The 21,842-nt window shown below is 38.6% G+C and overlaps 1 protein-coding gene across 5 annotated transcripts in view; it reads left to right on the top strand.

The window, feature by feature from the left end:
• Positions 1-21,842, top strand: part of LOC121378822 (protein FAM13B-like) — a 117,119-nt gene that overhangs the window by 19,997 nt on the left and 75,280 nt on the right. For all 5 annotated transcript variants that reach the window (XM_041507152.1, XM_041507154.1, XM_041507153.1 and 2 more), the window contains exon 3: positions 2,407-2,536. In XM_041507152.1, the coding sequence (XP_041363086.1) occupies positions 2,474-2,536 (63 nt within the window). In that variant the 5' untranslated portion in view covers positions 2,407-2,473. The remainder of the gene's footprint in view (positions 1-2,406; positions 2,537-21,842) is intronic.

Below are 21,842 nucleotides of genomic sequence, written 5' to 3'. Positions count from 1 at the left end.
GTTCTGCCAGTGTGTGAGATGGCTGCCCACACCATGACACTACCCCCGCCGAATCTGTCCACTTCCTGCACGCAGTTTGCCGCATAACGTTCACCACGACGCCTATACACGCGACATCTTCCATCATGACGTCGGAGCAGAAATTGGGACTCGTCACTGAACCACACCTGTCTCCATCGCAGTTGAGGCCATTGTCGATGAATCTGGCACCACTGCAGTCGGAGTCGACGGTGTTGTGGTGTTAAGATGACACCTCGAACTGGACGTCTGGCACGAATTCCTACCTCACGTAGGCGGTTCCGTACGGTCTGGTCGGATATCCTGCGCAAACCTGGTATTGCTGCGGCTGTGGAGGTGGCAGTAGTCAATCGTTCCCGAAGGTGGCGTACCCGGATGTAGCGGTCCTGCCCGGGGGTAGTGACCCGTGGTCGACCGGATCTAGGGAGGTCACGTGTTGATCCATGTTGCTGGTAACGGTCCCACAATCTGGAGATGGTGCTTGGGGACACATGGAATGCCCTGTCAACGGCCGTTCTGGATTCGCCTGCGTCTAGTCGGCCGATGGCATTGTTTCTCTGCGGTTCACTGAGACGTGGCATGTCCTGGATTGTCAACTGTCGGCCAGATACAGAGGCCAGGCAAGCGAACACCCTGCACTTTTATACTGTCGGTGTTCATGTTGCACGTGCAGACAACGCACGTGCAGTGGTGACATGGTTTGCACGTGGCTGCGTTTTTGCGAATATTCACATTTTGGAACTTTATTGTACAGTAGCTGCGTTTTATCGAATGTAACCGTGGGAATGTGTTTGGGACATGCAATGACCTTATATTCACAAAGCATGAACCGGTAGGAAACATAAAATCGGAGTTATAACCCATTTGTACCCTTTTGCGTTTCTTTTTTTGAAGAGTATATATATATATATATATATATATATATAGACCTGGTATTCAGTCACAGTGACTGTGAAACATACTATATTGTGAGTCCTTACTGAAGCCGCCTTATGTCCACACACACACACACACACACAGGTACATTCATTGTTCAGGGTGAATAAGCACAGTGGTGATGATTGACAGGGGTTCACAAATCTAAACAGCTTGTATGGCTCCTCTCTTTGTCAAATGAACATCCAACGGCCATGATAATATGTCTGCAGTTTTGACACCAGTCCAAAAAACGTCAATACAGCTTACAAGTACAGATGTTAGAATACTAAAAATAAATTTATAATTAATTAACCCTTGAATCAGATTACATAATCGAGTTATGGTTTCTGTAAACAGTTTGTGGGTCTTTTTCACAGATCTGTACACATTTACTGATTTAGAATTTACTGGTAGTTGAAAGTTACATGTTTTTAATTTCATAATTTATGTACAAAGAATGGTTGTTTTTTGTTTGTGTTTTGTTTTGTGTTTGTTCTTTTTGTTTTGTTTTTATCAGTTTCATACACAGTGTTTTACACTGTTGATGGAATTTATTGTTTATATATGATCAGTGTTAACAAACAGTTTGTATTTTAATATCAATACATGTATTTTATACCTGGATATGTTGTTCAACAATATGTATATGCTATTTTGCTCTTGAAGTGAGAAAATCCTATCTTAATAATATTAATAATTGTCTGACAGTTAAAGTTTGTTTTGTTTAACAACACTACTTGAACACATTGATTTATTAATCATTGGCTATTGGATGTCAAACATTTTGTAATTTTGACATATAGTCTTAGAGAGGAAACCCGATACATTTTTCCATTAGTAGCAAGGGATCTTTTATATTCACCATCCCATGGACAGGATAGCATATACCACGGCCTTTGGTATACCAGTTGTGGTGCACTGGCTGGAATGTGTAAAAAAAATAATAATCAGCTGAATGGATCCACTGAGGTGGTTTGATCCTGCGACTTGAGCACCTTAGGAGAGCACTAAACCGACCGGTTTACAGAGTCCGGTTTTGAGGATTTTTAATGTTCATGTGTATAATAAACTGTAAGTCCTTGACCAATGAAACTGGGTTCAATCTTACATCTATGAATATTTATCTCATTAAATGTTAAAAAATTAAACATTTTAAAAACATATATAAAATTTACTCTTCCCCCCCCCCCCCCCCCCCCCCACCTCCCGACAAATTATTTGTTTATTCACCAATCAGTTTATGGCAGGGTGAGACATTTAATTCTGTAGAATGCAGGTTTACAATGCATTTTTGTCAAATTAGTTATTGACACCTTTATACCGTACTAGTATTTATAAGACTACCTTGATATATCTCTGTTTTTCAGTGATGGTCAAAAAGAAAGCTGGTGTTGATAGTGCCTGTATATTAGCTACTGACACCTTAATACCATACTAGTATTACTACATTGATGTGTCTCTCTTTTTCAGTGATGGTTAAAAAGAAAGCTGGTGTCGATAGTGCCTGTATATTAGTTATTGCTTTGATGTTGAAGAAATGAAAAATACACCACCTCACGCAACTACTGACAGTATGACCGAGTTAGCAGATATTCCTAACGTAAGTATTAAATGTAATTCATTATATGGGTATGGAGCTCTGCACCCCTTTCCTCAACTTCGAATCACCCTGGACCGGCTGTGTGTTTCTGGGGAAGACTGCCTGTATACATAAGGCCATAAAATAAATGAAATATTTTCATCACCACCCAGTGCCCACCCCATTTTCTTTTAATTGTCAAACATGTCCTGAAAATATAAAATAAAAATAAAAGCCTCCCACCCCCTGGCCCCATTAAAAAAATAATGATGATAATTGAATGAAAATATATAGCCCGTCCCATCATTCTATAAAAATGTTTTTGTTGTAAATAATTTCAGTTTTGTTTGATGTAACAAGAAGAAAGCATTTTGAAAATGACAAAAAAATACTATGTATGTTAGTATACTTTGAAATACTGCAGATTCCATTTTTAAGTTGCACACACACACACACACACACACACACACACACACACACACACACACACACACCCAATCAGCCCGTAGTCAGATCTGAGTGTTAATTAGGCTACAGGTAATGATTTTGGTGACTACTACATTGTAGTGGTCTCCTTCACATTTGTGTGGTTAAATTTAGACCCCTCACTGATGTGATTTGATACAGCCACCTATTGTTGTCAAACAACTCCTACTTTCAAAGATGATCAACAACCATGCCAGATATACATGTATATATATATATATATATATATATATTTGGTGTGATCTGTATTAAACTTAAAGTGAGCCGTTCACTAATTCTGTTATTGACAGGACAGGTTCGGGCCATTTTTGTCTTTCGCAGTGGTGTTTACCACACCAGCTGACCATGCCAGTCTTGGGTTCCTATCAGGATGTGGACAACAAGTAATCAATACATTTTAATCGCACGCAGACGTTTTTCGTCTCTTGGACGGCACTGAACATGTGCTGGACGCCACTAGTCAGACGGGAGAGTGGTTGTTGAAATAAATATTACACCACGGACAGGGAATGTTACAGTTCACTTGGCTTTCAAAATACTTTTTTTTGAGTCTTGTTGAATGTGATAAAATTGATTAACAGTTCCGCTTTTTTCAGTTGGAAAGGTTTGATGCTGATAAATTGATTTTGAAGATGTGTTTTTTTCTTCTGCTTGTTTTTGTGATTAATGATAAGTGTGATGTGTATTTTTAGAAAGTGGTAGTTTTGTTGAGAATGATATATACATTGGGTTTTTTTAATATAGTGTGGTGTAGTTTCCACCTTATGTCATAGCTTACCCTGTTGATTGCCAAATTAACCAATTGCTAATTTTCATACTGAGTACATATAGCTACAACATTTAATCTTTTGCAAATAAAAGTTTTCTTTAAATTAACCACTTTTGAATAATTTTCATGGAAGTACTCTGCTGTGAGCCATGGAACAACACAATTTAGTGACCTTTAAAAAAATTAAAAAATTGACCAGTTAATACGATCTGGCCCACGTGCTTATAAACCTTTTACAGTCTAGACTCGAAACTCAAATATCCTCTGAGACTTTAATGTCATGTCATCACCTTACAATTTGCATGATGTATATGTGTGACGTTGTTAGAGATTTGAGACTAGACTCAAGTGTTATGAGCACAGGTTCTAGTGCATTGAGACATTCGGGGTGTTAAAGTTGGAGGCTGAAACACTAGAGAAAAGTAGGTGGCTATATTTACTGATTAAAAAATAAAATTGTTTTGTTTATTGACACCACTAGAGCACATTGATTAATTAATCCTTGTCAAACATTTGGTAATTCTGACTCTCGTAGTCATCAGAGGAAACCCGCTACATTTGTCTTAATATAGCAAGGGATCTTTTATATGCACTTTCCCACAGACAGGAAGGTACATACCACAGCCTTTGACCAGTGCACTGGTTGGAACAGAAAAACAACAATCAGTTGAATGGATCCACTGAGGTGGTTTGATCCTGCAACGAAAGCACCTCAAGTGAGCACTCAACTGACTAAGCTAAATCCTGCCCACTATATTTAGTGAATGCAGAAAGGTTTATAACTGTAAGCATGAAAAATAGGCAGCAGGAGCGGCAGCAATGGCTGCCAAAAATGTTCTGCCTGTCGCCTACTAATAAACACACTGGAGGTTGTGGGGCCAGGATGTAGTTCATTGGTAGAGGCTCACATACGGTATGATGGGACATTGGGGATTCTTTTTAGGATTCATTAGAATTGTAAAATAATTTGTAATGTAGATAATTTGGGATTTCATCTCATAATTTTACACTTCTGACCCAAAATCTGGGATTTGCAGAAGACCGCAACCCTGCTAAGTTCACAGCTTGGTAATATAATTACACCCCTACCCCTCCATGATATATTAAAGGTGTGGGGGTTTTCAACCCAGCCAGTATGGCTAGCCAAGGCTGGTATATGAGAAACTGGTTTGTACTGTCATACCAGTGGGACAGTACATATTCCGTAAGATTAGCCTACATGTAGATGGCTGCAACAGGTGGTATATTGTACACAAAGTGTTGCAATAACTATTGTTAAATACAGAAAACACTCATTTCCTTTACAAAGGCCACAGATTGTGAATTTAAAAAAACCCATGTTAGACAACTAAATCCTATTTCTCCCTCAGCTGTAACAGTACTTTTAATTTCTCTTGCAGCCATCAATGTGTAACAGCATCCGATTTGTCTAGTTCTAGCATCATGCATTGATTAATTTCTGCATGAATGTAAAAATGATGTCATCAGAGTATGTCACATCTGATGATATCAATTTATATTTATACTTTGTTTTATTGAGCTTTATCATCAAGGACCAAAGAAAAAGAATTCAAAAATTCAAACTGACAAGTCATCATATTTGTGTTATTATAATTATTAATAATTTTGTTTCAAATTTAATTACAAATATTGTCTGTTATTTCTTTTAAGTTCATCTGGGTATGAACAAATAACCCACAACATATACATTTGTGTGAATGGCTTGACTGATTCACACAGTTGACATCTTTTTTTAGGGTACCCCAATGAACTTTTAAAAAATAACAGAAAATCCTTAATTGTGACTGAAGATCTTGAACTCATTTCCAAAACTGTATGTATATATGTTTTGGAGATACCCAGATGAACTTAAAAGAAATAACAGACAATATTTGTAATTAAATTTACATTTACATCATTTTGAGAAAACCATATCTTACATGAAGCATAGTTTTAACAGTCTGTTCCAGGCCTCTGAGAATTCCGAAAGTGATAGTTTTGTTTGCACATCGCTCGCGTAAGTATAGGTTGCGTAACCCATTTTTCATTTGCACATTGAATTTATAACATCAATTATCTGGTTATGACGGGTCACGTAAAAACAAAATGGGTTACCTGAATTTGTGTTTGCTTAACTCATAAATGGCTTATGGAAATTTTGAATTCTCAGATGCCTGTGTTGAACAGGATAGATGGTGTTTTGATGGAAACTTTATAGTTGTATTGTTGAATTGTACTAACATCAGTACACCTTCACTGCTAACTCAACAACCTGGGAATTGATGTCTATTGCGTTTTAGAAATAAACTTTTCTCTTGGTTGATGGTTGTTAGAAACTGGCACGTTTGGAATGGTAATGTTAGATCACGAGTGAGTCTAATTTTAGACGCCTTGTTTTCTTCACTGCTGATGCAGTGACTGTTTATGTTTTTACAATGTGGTAAATCTGAAACATGGTCGACAGCAGGCGAGAACAAACATACATGCATTTCCATGGATATCAATGTTTGTTTTCATTTTCCAATAAAACACCAAACTATTTCTCAACGCTTAATAACTATAGTCAGTTCCTTTAAAAACACCTCTCTGTATGTGCACATGTACAATTATGTATGTAGTTTTACTAAAAGTTTAAAAAAAAAAAAAAAATAATAATTAAAAACTAACACTTTTTTTGTTGTGGTTCAGAGAACATTAAAAATGTTAACCGTTTCTATCCCATGTTACTTTAAGGTAAAGTTGGCTCCGCAAAAGAAGAAGAAGAAAAATTCATAATAAAAATACTTCCTAGAGTTTAGGCTGAAGGCCAAAAACATGAATAGCAGTTTGGCGAACTTGATCAGAAAATCTGTAGCCAAATTCAAATAACATTTAGCTGAAAAGAATTATTTTTAACAAATAGCTATACACATACAAGTGACACACTGCTTTCGAATTAGGTTTACAGTGAATTGGTAATGATATAGATTTACCAAATTCAACTTTAAATTGCATTTGACGATCTGGCAAACGGCAGGTTAAACCCTAAACTTCCCCACTGAAAAAACTAAATTCCCACCCCTAAGAAAAGCCTGCCATTTGACGATCTGGCAAACGGCAGGTTAAACCCTAAACTAAATTCCCACCCCTAAGAAAAGCCTGCCATTTGACAATCTGGCAAACGGCAGGTTAAACCCTAAACTAAATTCCCACCCCTAAGAAAAGCCTGCCATTTGACAATCTGGCAAACGGCAGGTTAAACCCTAAACTAAATTCCCACCCCTAAGAAAAGCCTGCCATTTGACGATCTGGCAAACGGCAGGTTAAACCCTAAACTAAATTCCCACCCCTAAGAAAAGCCTGCCATTTGACGATCTGGCAAACGGCAGGTTAAACCCTAAACTAAATTCCCACCCCTAAGAAAAGCCTGCCATTTGACGATCTGGCAAACGGCAGGTTAAACCCTAAACTAAATTCCCACCCCTAAGAAAAGCCTGCCATTTGACGATCTGGCAAACGGCAGGTTAAACCCTAAACTAAATTCCCACCCCTAAGAAAAGCCTGCCATTTGACGATCTGGCAAACGGCAGGTTAAACCCTAAACTAAATTCCCACCCCTAAGAAAAGCCTGCCATTTGACAATCTGGCAAACGGCAGGTTAAACCCTAAACTAAATTCCCACCCCTAAGAAAAGCCTGCCATTTGACGATCTGGCAAACGGCAGGTTAAACCCTAAACTAAATTCCCACCCCTAAGAAAAGCCTGCCATTTGACGATCTGGCAAACGGCAGGTTAAACCCTAAACTAAATTCCCACCCCTAAGAAAAGCCTGCCATTTGACGATCTGGCAAACGGCAGGTTAAACCCTAAACTAAATTCCCACCCCTAAGAAAAGCCTGCCATTTGACGATCTGGCAAACGGCAGGTTAAACCCTAAACTAAATTCCCACCCCTAAGAAAAGCCTGCCATTTGACGATCTGGCAAACGGCAGGTTAAACCCTAAACTAAATTCCCACCCCTAAGAAAAGCCTGCCATTTGAAGAAAAATCAATAAACTTAGTGTAGTATTCAGAGACAAATAAAGGTTTCCATAAAGTTTAAAGTTTGTTTTGTTTTGGTGTCCACTAGAGCACATTGATTTATTAATCGTAGGCCATTGGATGTCAAACATTTGGTAATTTTGACATAGTCTTAGAGAGGAAACCTGCTATATTTTTCCATTAGTAGCAAGGGATCTTTTATATACACCATCACACAGACTGCCACGGCCTTTGATATATAATACAAATTGCTGTGGTCTGGCTGGAATGAGAAATAGCCAAATGGGGCCCACTGACAGGGATCGATCCTAAACCAATAGTGCATCAAGCGAGCGTTTTACCACTAGGCTACGTCCCATCCTGGTTTTCATTAAAGACAAAAGGAAAAAAAAAGAAAAGAAAACAGGATGACAAAAAACAACAAAAAAGCCCCCAACTATTCCTTTAAATGACAGCATAACTGTTCTGATAAAATCAGATGTGCTGTACCAATTGAACTAAATCCAGCTTTGTTTCGCATCACAGAGTGGTGCAGCTCGGTGCATGCTGTCATCGATGTTTAAATTACAAGCTGTTGTTCACACCATTTCAACATGTTTACTCATTGTAAGACACACTGCAGACACTTGGGGTAAGGTTACCTTTGTATAACTTGTAAAACAAAGTCAGGTGGGCAAGTACTGAAAACAGAAAAATATATGTGTGTATATAAACTTTGCATCATTTGTGCCCATTTTTCAAGTTGTGACATTTTTATGCATACCTTATTTTCTGGGTTAGAGAGTACTTCAGGTGATGTGAGTCATTTGTGAAATCTACATGTCGCGAACATGCACACAATGTGTGTTATTTCTGTGTGATATCCTAAATAATGTATGGGGTTCTCACCAGTTGATGTATAAGGAAACGGGCTGAGGTGTTGATAAATAAATATTCTTTTTGTTTCCTTACAGATTGGAATTAGTTACTACAGGATATTGTAAGGTGCTATTTTCCCATCCCAACAGAGTGCCCCAGTCAGTAGTTTTAGAGAGGAAACCCGCTAGATGTTTTTAGTATCAGGGGATCTTTTATATGCACCATCCCACAGACAGGATAGCACATACCATGGCCTTTGATATACTGGTTGTGGTGCACTGGCTGGAAAGATAAATAGCCCAATGTGCCTACCGACAGGGATCGATCCAAGACTGACTGCTCATCAAGCGAGTGCTTTTCCACTGAGCTATGTCCTGCCCCCCCCCCCCCCCCATCCCAACAGGTCTTAGGATGAAGGAAGGAAATGTTTTTCTTTAACGACGCACTCAACACATTTTATTTACGGTTAAATGGCATCAGACATATAGTTAAGGACCACACAAATTGAGAGAGGAAACCCGCTGTCGCCACTTCATTGGCTACTCTGTTTGATTAGAAGCAAGTGATCTTTTATATGCACCATCTCATAGACAGGATAGCACATACCACGGCCTTTGATGTACCAGTCGTGGTGCACTGGCTGGAGCGAGAAATAGCCCAGTGGTCCCACTGACGGGGATCAATCCCAAACTGACTGCGCTTCAAGCGAGCGCTTTACCACTGGGCTACGTCCCACCCCTGTCTTAGAATGTAAACTCCTTAGTAGACCTGTAATCTGATTATGGTTCTTCACGCCCCAACCATCACTCCACGACTGATATATCAAAAGGTCGTGGTGTGTGATGTTCTGTCTGTGGGAAATGTTAGAATTATCATCCTATATTTGACAGCTAATGGCCAGTGATTAATAAATCAATGTGCTCTAGTGATATCTTAAAACTAACATCACTTTTTATAAGATGCTGAGAGACGATCATCGAAATAATGCTGGTTTTTGTGCTCCAACTCAACCACCATGTCAGTGCTGTCTGTTGCACAATATTTAAAAGAAGAAAAAAAAAAAATATATATATATATATATATATTTTTATTTTTTTTAAAGTATGAAACAAAACCCCCCCAAGAAATTAAAGCAGATGTTTTTCGACAGGCATGTCCGTTGTGTGTAAACATTAGTTTCCAATCAGGTTTGTTGAAGCGTAACAGTTTGGTACGGTCGCCTGGCTCTTGAGTCCAGCTTGGTTTATCTCCATATGCTCATCTGAAGCCAATAAATGTCATTGCCGTCACGTTTCTGTGGTATTATGGTGTTTTTATATTTTCGTCCTTCAGGTGTGTCTTGTAATACAAGGACGGGTACACGATACATGTCCATTTTGATGGTTTACTGCCATAACATGTTTGAGGTCATGCTCTTCACAATGATGGGTTGTTTCTTCTTTTTAACACTTAATTAAACAGTTGTACTATACATGTGTAGGGTGAGATCTAGGGGTGGGATGTATTTCAATACTATAGTAGTTGTCTACAGTGCAATGGGTTGTAGCATCAGTCACCCACAGTGGATTTGAGGTTTTTCCCATTCTAACCAGGTATTGCCCTTTGACTGGTGTATCAAAGGCTGTGGTGTATGCTGCTTGAAAAATACATATAAAGGATCCCATGCTGTATTTGTATTTGTATTAATTGTATGGAGTATTTGTTTTGTCTGTTATTCTTTGGACCATGTATCAAAATGCCAAATTTTTTTACACCAAAGAGCCGTAGCTACGTACATGGCAGAATACAGCTCAGTGGCAGAGCACTTACTTGAGGCACATTGGGTTGCAGGATCAATCCCTTTCTGGGGCCTAGAGTTTTTCCTCATCCCAACCATTACCCCACAGTTTGTACATCAAAGGCTGTGGTATGTACTGTTCTGTCTGTGCGATCATGCATATAAAAGATCACTTAATGCTGTATTGTTAGCCTATGAGGCACCAGTGAGTTTTCTCTAAAGCTTCTCTCTCTTGACCATGTGTCAAAATAGCCATATGTTAGACAACAAATAGCCTTAGTTCAAAATGAGCTGAGTTGTTCCTTCAGTTATGTATTGTACGTATTGGGTATGTATTTAGAAAAAAAGATCTATAGTCTTTATTGGTAAAGCGCTCGCCTGATGAGCTGTCGGTTTAAGATTGATCCTCGTCAGTGGACCCATTGGGCTATTTCTCGTTTCAGCTAGTACACCACCAGGCCTCGAAATTCGGTGTTAAAAGGGCAGGCTATAATAGCCTTTAAAAATTTAGTAAATGAAGGGCACCAAGGCTAACCTAAAAGGCACAAAGGCTACGTTCATACATTTTCAAAGGGCACCAAGGCAGTCTTTTTTTAGGAAGTCAATTTAACCAGAAAAAAACCTTTATCTGTAATTCTGTTAAATTGGTCATTCATCAATAAATCAAAGTATTGTAGTGGTGTCATTAAACAAAACAGTATCTTAATTATTTTTGTGGTGTCCTTAAAGACAACTTTGGTGGAGAGAGATTATGACGTATCTGGTCTCCTTGAACAAACACTGCTGCTGTTCCATCTCATTACAGCAGGTAATGGATCAAAGTCCACTGGTTTCGGACCATCTGAGCAGATGGAGTATGACTGAAAGAAAATTATATTTGAATGGCTGGACAGTTATGTTAAAGTCTTAACATTAAAGAAATAAAATAAAAAAATCTATAATAAAAGTAGATATGTTAATTTTATCTATTAGTTTGTGAAGGTATCTCCAGAGAATCACTGTAGAATACGCGACTAAGTTTCAGAATTAACCAATCAAGATTTCTATTTCAATTTTACAATCTCATTAATTTAAAAAAAACAAAAAAACAAACAAACAACGTTTTTACAAGTTTAGACATCTTTATTATTTTGTGGAGACTACCAAAAGAATATGTGTATTACGTTTCAGACAATACAATCAACGCTTTAGGAAAAGGGATGAAATGTTCAGTGTTAAATTTTTTGAAATACAAATAATTAAATAAATAAATGTTCAAACCAAATCATTTAGGTTTTTAAAAATTTAATCTTTATATTATTTTTGTTGTAAATTCTACATTTAACAATAATAAAAAAAATCCACCCTAATTTAAACTTTTTCTCCAACAAACATAATTGTAATAACAAGATTAACCAAATGACCCATTTAATTACAAAATAAAAAATGTGGAGCGAAATCTCATTCTGTCATGTAACCGTATCCACAAAAAACGTAAACATTGTCGGAGGACACCATGGCCTATTTTCTTAAGTATGTTTTCAGCATTTATGGATTATTTTTAATTTGTGTGTGTGTGTGTGTGTGTTAAATGGAGGTTGAGGGGTGTGTAGGTGGGGGGGGGGGCAGCAGCGATGGTTTTTATACACCCCCACCCCACTTTTTGGCACCTTCTTACGCCTAGCCCGAGTACTCTGACTGTAAGAGAGCTAGACGGAAATTTGGACATAAACACGCTCTCATGAGAGCGTGTTTATGTCCAAATGTCCGTCTAGCTCTCTTACAGTCAGAGTACTCGGGCTACTTACGCCGTGCCCTGGACCCAATCACTGGCGTTGTTAGAGACTGGACCCAGACTAGACATGCCTGGACGTTGAATGGATATGAGCATAACTCATTTGTTTGAACTTGGAATCATTAACACGTGCTCTTACTAGGTACCACCGGCCTCGGTGGCGTCGTGGCAGGCCATCGGTCTACAGGCTGGTAGGTACTGGGTTCGGATCCCAGTCGAGGCATGGGATTTTTAATCCAGATACCGACTCCAAACCCTGAGTGAGTGCTCTGCAAGGCTCAATGGGTAGGTGTAAACCACTTGCACCGACCAGTGATCCATAACTGGTTCAACAAAGGCCATGGTTTGTGCTGTCCTGCCTGTGGGAAGCGCAAATAAAAGATCCCTTGCTGCCAATCGGAAGAGTAGCCCATGTAGTGGCGACAGCGGGTTTCCTCTCAAAATCTGTGTGGTCCTGAACCATATGTCTGACACCATATAACCGTAAATAAAATGTGTTGAGTGCGTCGTTAAATAAAACATTTAAAAAAGATTTAAAATTTACTAGGTACCACGGTAATTGGTGACACACGAGATCGCATGACAGTACGGTAACGTGTGGCGATTAAACGGCTTTTATTACAAACGGCTAAATACTGTAGGCCTATAGAGGTAAATATATCGTATTATCGTAACTCCAGTCATCTCATACATTGTAGGTTTATTTTCCAAAAACAACAACGTGCGATCTCAACAAAACAATCAAGGATTTCTCGATACCACAGGCACAGACTACAAGTCGCGTTTTTTTTCCGCATGCAAAGGTGAAGGTCATTTGAAAAAGACGTGGTACAATTTTCGTTGTTGGCTACTGCTTAGGCCTAGTACCCAGAATTTGTTAATATACATGGGTGTAGCCTGTAGGAAAATACCAAAAAGCAGGTTGGGTGGGCACACAGATACACATATAAAATTAATATATAAACCATCGATGCTGCTACAAAGTACCCCCTTTCCCGCTTCCTACGCCAGTGATGTATAGGCATATCAACTGCTGAGCATGGGTAATAATTAAATAAACGGAATATTCAAGAATAACCACAAACATTAAACAGTTCACGTTTATTTCAGTGTTTCAGTTAATTGGGAATAAATTAATTTGGGTGATTTTAGCATGGGTCCGTTCAATAGGCTAATACACATTAAAACTATATGTCCGCCTTTTTTATTACTATGAAATTTACTACAAGTTATTCATTTCTAAGCCGATTGATTTGTAAATTGCACACAAAATTAGTATTGTTTTGTTATTTCCAATACACTTTTACTTTTCTTGTTACGTCAAACAAAACTGAAATTAATAGCAAAAAAACATTTGTTTATAGAATGATGGGACAGATTTTTTTTTTATAATTTCAAAATTTGTCATGAAGAATATCGATAACAACATCCCCAAGTTCAACCAGCAAACGTTTGTCTAACGTTCGTGAACTATTTGACTGGTTCTCAACGTGGCCATTTGGTTTATTGTGAAGCGCATAAACCAGTCTAGCGGACGTTTTTCCGCTTGGTCTGGTTGAACGCAGCTGACATTTAAATAGTTAATAATAATAATAATACTACTAATAATAATTTAAAAAAATAAAAAAATAACCTGAAATAATGAAAAAGTTTTGGCAATTTTTGTCTTCTTTAGTCTTCTTTTTCTTCTAGGCATGGTTTAGCCTATTTAAAAAACAAAACATTGCCGCGAGTTTCTTTTTTGGCTATTTACGTTTTTTTTCGTAAATGTACGACGTTAAAACTTTCGGCAATTTACGATGGTTTTTTTCCCGTAACGCTGTACGTTTCAACCGTAATTTATCATTTGTTACGTTCGATGTGCAATTATAATACATGACCAAGAAACTGTATACAAACACTACCGAGGAACATGGAATTCGTGCATGTTTAATGTTTTAAAATAAAAGTTATGGTTATACAAGTTTAAAAAAAAAAAACATACACAAAAGGAGCACCATGGCAGGTAATTAAAAGGGTACGGTTATTCATAGCCGTAAAGTAACTGGTATTTTTGAGGCATCACGGCAAAGGCACAAGGCAGTACGGCAATTGCCGTGGAGCCGTCGTGAATTTCGAAGCCTGCACCACAACTGATGTAACTAAGACCGGTTTAAGATTGATCCTCGTCAGTGGACCCATTGGGCTATTTCTCGTTTCAGCTAGTACACCACAACTGATGTAACTAAGACCGGTTTAAGATTGATCCTCGTCAGTGGACCCATTGGGCTATTTCTCCTTTCAGCTAGTATACCACAACTGATGTAACTAAGACCGGTTTAAGATTGATCCTCGTCAGTGGACCCATTGGGCTATTTCTCCTTTCAGCTAGTACACCACAACTGATGTAACTAAGACCGGTTTAAGATTGATCCTCGTCAGTGGACCCATTGGGCTATTTCTCCTTTCAGCTAGTACACCACAACTGATGTAACTAAGACCGGTTTAAGATTGATCCTCGTCAGTGGACCCATTGGGCTATTTCTCCTTTCAGCTAGTACACCACAACTGATGTAACTAAGACCGGTTTAAGATTGATCCTCGTCAGTGGACCCATTGGGCTATTTCTCCTTTCAGCTAGTACACCACAACTGATGTAACTAAGACCGGTTTAAGATTGATCCTCGTCAGTGGACCCATTGGGCTATTTCTCCTTTCAGCTAGTACACCACAACTGATGTAACTAAGACCGGTTTAAGATTGATCCTCGTCAGTGGACCCATTGGGCTATTTCTCCTTTCAGCTAGTTCATTGATGTAACTAAGACCTAAGATTGATCCTCGTCAGTGGTCCCATTGGGCTATTTCTCGTTTCAGCTAGTACACCACAACTGATGTAACTAAGACCGGTTTAAGATTGATCCTCGTCAGTGGACCCATTGGGCTATTTCTCCTTTCAGCTAGTACACCACAACTGATGTAACTAAGACCGGTTTAAGATTGATCCTCGTCAGTGGACCCATTGGGCTATTTCTCCTTTCAGCTAGTACACCACAACTGATGTAACTAAGACCGGTTTAAGATTGATCCTCGTCAGTGGACCCATTGGGCTATTTCTCCTTTCAGCTAGTACACCACAACTGATGTAACTAAGACCGGTTTAAGATTGATCCTCGTCAGTGGACCCATTGGGCTATTTCTCCTTTCAGCTAGTACACCACAATTGATGTAACTAAGACCGGTTTAAGATTGATCCTCGTCAGTGGTCCCATTGGGCTATTTCTCGTTTCAGCTAGTACACCACAACTGATGTAACTAAGACCGGTTTAAGATTGATCCTCGTCAGTGGACCCATTGGGCTATTTCTCGTTTCAGCTAGTACACCACAACTGATGTAACTAAGACCGGTTTAAGATTGATCCTCGTCAGTGGACCCATTGGGCTATTTCTCGTTTCACCTAGTACACCACAACTGATGTAACTAAGACCGCTTTTTTGTTGTTGTTGTTGATACTATTCTGTTTGTGGGATACTGCATATAAAAGATCCCTTGCTGCTATTTAATGTAAAAGAGTAGCCCATGGAGTGGCGACAGCAGGTTTCCTCTCTAATTATCTCGGTGGTCCTTATCCATATGTCTGACGCCATATATATGTAACTAAAAACATTTTGAGTGCGTAGTTGAATAAAATATTCCTTTCTTTCTTTCCATAGTCTTTATCATTCATCATTTGCTTAGCTATGACTTGAGACTTGATTGTGGAGTTACCTGTATATACTGTAGTGTGAGTACTTAACCTAATGGATGTTGTGATTAACACTGTACAGGTGTGGATGTTGACCGGACATGTGAGATATATTTGTTAGTCACTCTGTGGGATACTCTACAGCTGCTCATGGAAATAACAGGTAACCTGGAATTCTGGATTTTGAACCTGCCAACCTAAATATTTGTAATCAGTAATTGTATGTGAAATATGTCTTCACAACTGTAAATGAATGCTAAAGCTGGGATAATATTCATTGGTCATATTTGATATTCTGCATCTATTCTTCACAATTCTGCCACTAGTCTGTGAATTCTACAACTAGTCATTAAAAACTAGTTGGTGAAATTCTACAACCAGTCAACAAAATTCTACTAGTCAATGAAATTCTACAACCAGTCAACAAAATTTTACAACTAGACAACAAAATTCTACACCTAGTCAACAAAATTCTATACTTGGTCAGTGAAAGCTATCGTTAAAATTAGAAATACTAATTAAAACTTGTCAATTAAGTTTACAATATTATGTTACCTATATGTATCTGTATTTGATTTGATGCAGCAACATAGTCTTTAAACAGAAACAGATTTTAAGAATATAAAGACATGTTTAATGATAGCCTAGCACATTGTTTATTCACTAGTCATGGTAATTGCAATACATTACCTAAATAATGAAAGTAGACTGGGTTATAGCAGCAAGGGATGTTTTATGTGTATGATAGTGTTCTGCAGACAGGACAGCATATACCACAGAATTTGATAACCAGTAAGGCTTTCTAGCAATAAAATAATTTGGGGGTACATAATAAAAACAAAAAAATCCATATCCCAAGTGCCCCTATTAGGTGGTTATGGGTTTGAAATGTCTGAAATTGGACACTGCATTTCTTGTAGCCGGTACTTAGACAAATTTTAGACAGCAGGGGCCTAATTCACTAAACTCTAGCATCTTTGCGATCTCGCAGTGCAATGCTAAAAGTCTTACAAAGAGGATGCTTTGTTGTCTAGCAGAGCCTAAGAGACCTTTGTGAATTAGGTCCCAGGACCCCGTTCCACGAAGCGATCTTAGCCCTAAGATTACCTTAAGCGCATAGCTACCCTATGCACTTAAGTAGATCTTAGGGCTAAGATCACTTCGTGGAACGGGGCCCTGGTCTCTCACTATGATCTATCAGCAGCGACAGGTTTCCTCTCTTTCTCCCACAATCAAGTTTGAAAATAACCATGTGTTACACACTTAAAGTGTGCTTGTTAAACAACTGTTACTTTCCTTGTTAAACAACTGTTACTTTCCTTGTTAAACAACTGTTACTTTCCTTCCTAGCCCAGTGGTAAAGTGCTCGCCTGATGCGCAGTCGGTCTGGGATCGATCCCCATTGGTGGGCCAATTGGGCTGTTTCTCGTTTCAGCCAGTGCGCCACAACTGGTATCAAAGGCCGTGGTATGTGCTTTCCTGTCTGTGGGATGGTGCATATAAAAGATCCCTTGCTACTAATTGAAAAATGTTGTGGATTTCATCCAGAATTACCAAATGTTTTTATATCCAATAGCTGATGATTAATAAATCAATATGCTCTAGTGGTGTTGTTAAACAAAACAAACATAACTTTTTCATTCCCTAATAGCTGGTAATTAAACAATGTTCTGGGGTGTCATTATTTTTCCTGTAACATGTGGTTCAGACCAGATGGAAATGACAAACAGAAAGTAAGCTATGTGTTAGACATTGAATATCTGTAGTTTGGAAACCGGCCTCGGTGGCGTCGTGGCAGGCCATCGGTCTACAGGCTGGTAGGTACTGGGTTCGGATCCCAGTCGAGGCATGGGGTTTTTAATCCAGATACCGACTCCAAACCCTGAGTGAGTGCTCCGCAAGGCTCAATGGGTAGGTGTAAACCACTTGCACCAACCAGTGATCCATAACTGGTTCAAACAAAGGCCATGGTTTGTGCTATCCTGCCTGTGGGAAGCGCAAATAAAAGATCCCGTGCTGCTAATCGGAAGAGTAGCCCATGCAGTGGCGACAGCAGGTTTCCTCTCAAAAATCTGTGTGGTTCTTAACCATATGTCTGATGCCATATAACCGTAAATAAAATGTGTTGAGTGCGTCGTTAAATAAAACATTTCTTTCTTTCTTTCTGTAGTTTGAAGTCTGCTTGTTAAATAACTATTCCTTTCCTTTCCTAACAGCCAGTTATTAAACAATGTGCTGGGGACTGGAGTGTCATTAAACGTTGTTGTTTTTTATTTTAAAATTTAGTTTTTACTTCTTTAATTGTAACATGCAGTTCAGACTAGCTGGAAATGGCAGACACTGAAAGTAGCCGTTATGAAATCCATAATTATGTTTACGTCCATGAAACCGGCTGCCTTACATCGTAACATGTATGTGAACATGCAGCTGTATGAATCTAGCTAATTGATTGTTTTTGTGTCGAGTGGGAACCGGGACTAGCGAGGTGATTCACCAACCAGACCGTGATAGAAGACTCCAAACATCATGTTTTCTTACATACTCCAGCATCATGTGTGTGGGTGTGGGTGTGGGTGTGGGTGTCGGATGAAAAACGGCCGACTCCTCTGTGATTACTTACTTGTAGGTGTTGGTTTCAGGTTAATAGTAGTCCCTCAAATGTATGTGTGCAGGTCTCAAATGAAAAATCACTTCTCGATGGCTGGTGCGTCATCACAGCGTCTGGTTCATCTGTCATTTTGTACGTGTACTCTTTATTTACACTGCAGAGAAATAAAATAAATGTGTTTAATTTTTTATGCGCCAGTCTATCATGGGTCATATTATGTTTTGTACGTCCGTCTGTTAACTTTTTCTTGTCCGGACCATATCTTGCATACAGATGCATACAGGACCATCAAACCTCACATATAGGAACAACTTGGGATGGTGGTGTGTTGCGTACTATTACTAGGTCACTGTGACCTATTTTTGACGGTCTACTGTACATAACAGTAAATCCATGTCCAGGCTATATCTTGCATACAGATGCATACAGGACCATCAAACCACGCATGTAAGAACAACTTGGGATGGCGGTGTGTCGCATACTTTTACTAGGTCACTGTGACCTAATTTACTTTTCACAGTCTACTGCACATAACAGTAAATCCTTGTCTGGACCATATTTTGCATGAACTGTTTCTCAGCCAATATAAATGTGTCACCAAAGTACCCATGCTAAACAAAATTTCTCTTTCTAATAAAGAACAATAACTTCATTAATCAGACAGCACTTTCTCCAATGGATACAGTATCATCAGTAGTTGGTCTAAACCAAGCTTTTCATCCATCCCATTGCAAACATTTCACATAATTAGAATTGGAAGGAAGGAAGGAAATGGTTTATTTAACAACACACTCAACACATTTTATTTATGGTTATATGATGTCAGACATGGTTAAGGACCACACAGATATTGAGAGTGGAAACCCGCTGTCACCACTTCATAGGCTACTCTTTTCGAGTAGCAGCAAGAGATCTTTTATATGCACCATCCCACAGACAGGATAGCACATACCACGACCTTTAATATACCAGTTGTGGTGCACTGGCTGGAACAAGAAATAGCCCAATGGGCCCACCAACGGGGATTGATCCTAAACTGACCGTGCAATAAGCATACCCGTAAAATATTGATTAATATATCTATGGTTTTCCATCAAACTCCTGATGGGTGTATCATGTACCTCACCGGTACTCTTGTTATCCTAAGTGCTGGCCTGAAGTGGTTAGGTTGTAGGATGAATCCCCTATGATGAACCCATTGTTAGTTTTTTTGTCATATAAACATTGACATATAAACCAGTTGCGGAGCACTGGCTGGAGCAGGAAACCAAATTGTTCTGCTGGTATCTACCAAAGAGGATCAAAGTTTGTTTTGTTTAACGACACCACTAGGATACATTGATTTATTAATCATTGGCTATTGAATGTCAAACATTTAGATAATTTGGACATATAGTCTTAGAGAAGAAACCTGCTACATTTTTCCATTAGTAGCAAGGGATCTTTTATATGCACCATCCCACAGACAGGATAGCACATACCATGGTCTTTGATATACCAGCCTTAGTGCACTGGCTGGAATGAGAAATAGCCCAGTGGGCCCACTGATGGGGATCGATTCCAAAGGCCGCGCATCAAGCGAGCGCTATACCACTGGGCTACATCCCACCCATTGGGGATCAGTTTTACAAGCCATTATACCTGGAGTGAGCACTACCTCACCCTGTTTCCCGCTAAAGAGTTGCCGTCTGCAAATCAGTTTTCCTACAAAATATCAATTTCTTACACACCAGTGGTGGATCAGTTTAGTCTCCAGCAGACACTGGAGATCACCTTTAAGACTTGTGATTGGTTCCTTCTTGGGGATAAAGCTCAGTAACATCTACAAACTGGAAGCATCTAAACAAATTGTCAGTGACACCATGTTATAACTCCAAGGACACGATGACACATACATGACACTCACTGACACTGATGTATAGGTCTCTGTTTTTGTGTAGTCAGTGGTTTTGATTGTCCTAGTCTTTGTAGAAGGTCAAACCTAATGCATATATAGTTTGTTGTGGGATTTTTATATATACATATCTATATATATATATATATATATATATATATATATAATTCGTAAATTATTTGTAGATAAAATTCCAGTTGGGCCACTACCAACATTAGGATGTTTGGATATACAGATTGTGATATTCTAAACAAGAACAGGTATTAATATGTAATTTTAGTCATTGAAAAAGGCTCTTTTAGTGGAAAACATATTCAGGGTTTTCTGCCAGAAATGATGAATCCAGTGCAATAGAGTGATGTAGTTATATATAGATAATACATAACTTTGCTTTGTATATATTCCTTCCTGAAAGGGTCCTCCTGCTGCACATATGAAAAAATAGTGTTATAATCATTCAAAGCCAACATTAATCATACAGTAATGATAAAGAATAATTAATTTTGTCAAAAGGTCAACTAAAAAAAATTTAATCTGCAAAAACAATTGGGCATGGTGCCATACCCAAATAATATTTTTGGGGAATAGCATTTTATCCATTTTACCCTCTAGCAGAAACCCTGATGTTCAATGGCAGCAAACTTAGGATGATCTCTTTAATATACAATATTTACCTGACCCATGTGTGTCCGTTTGTGTGCATGCATGCTTCCATGTACATGTATTGGTAAGAGAACAAAACTCAATGTTTAACTAGATTGTATACTGCCCATGTATAAGACATCCATCCATTGACATGCTGGTGAGTTTACAGTTGTCAATGCCATTCTTAAAACTTACCACAATTTTAGAATTGGCCTGTTTGGTAGACATTTCATTTTGCTTATTATTGCCATTATATTTGTATAGTGATATTCCTCTAAACTGAACACCTACAGAACCAAGTAAAAAACATCTGGTTATAAGGGGTTCTGTTCTATACTAATATTTAATAAGGGACTGTGAAAAACATAGTTTTGATAGGATTCTGGTTCTATGGGTCTGGGTTCATATTTTCAAAGTTATCTTAGCTCTACTTAATCGTAAAACCGTTGTAAGCTATGATATCAGTATATAAGCTATGATATCAGTATATAAGCTATGATATCAGTATAGCGTATGATGTAGTGACATCATAGTCTATGACGGTTTTACAATTTTGTAGAGCTAAGATATGCTTTGAAAATATGGGCCCTGGCTTTGTGGGTCTTCACTGTTGTAAACCTCCTCTAAACCAGACACCCGCAAGACCAAGTAAAAAATCTTGTTATATGGGGTATCTGGTTTAGAGAGGTTCTGTCCCATACTGATACTTTAAAGGGAACTGTGAACAGCATCCTGTTTTGAGGGAATTTCAGTTCACTGAGGGTCCAGTTTT

The sequence above is a fragment of the Gigantopelta aegis genome, chromosome 8 (assembly GCF_016097555.1).
Source record: "Gigantopelta aegis isolate Gae_Host chromosome 8, Gae_host_genome, whole genome shotgun sequence".
Lineage (NCBI taxonomy): Eukaryota > Metazoa > Mollusca > Gastropoda > Neomphalida > Peltospiridae > Gigantopelta > Gigantopelta aegis.
The sequence above is the reverse complement of the archived record's forward strand: the minus strand, read 5'-3'. Positions and strand labels throughout refer to the sequence as shown.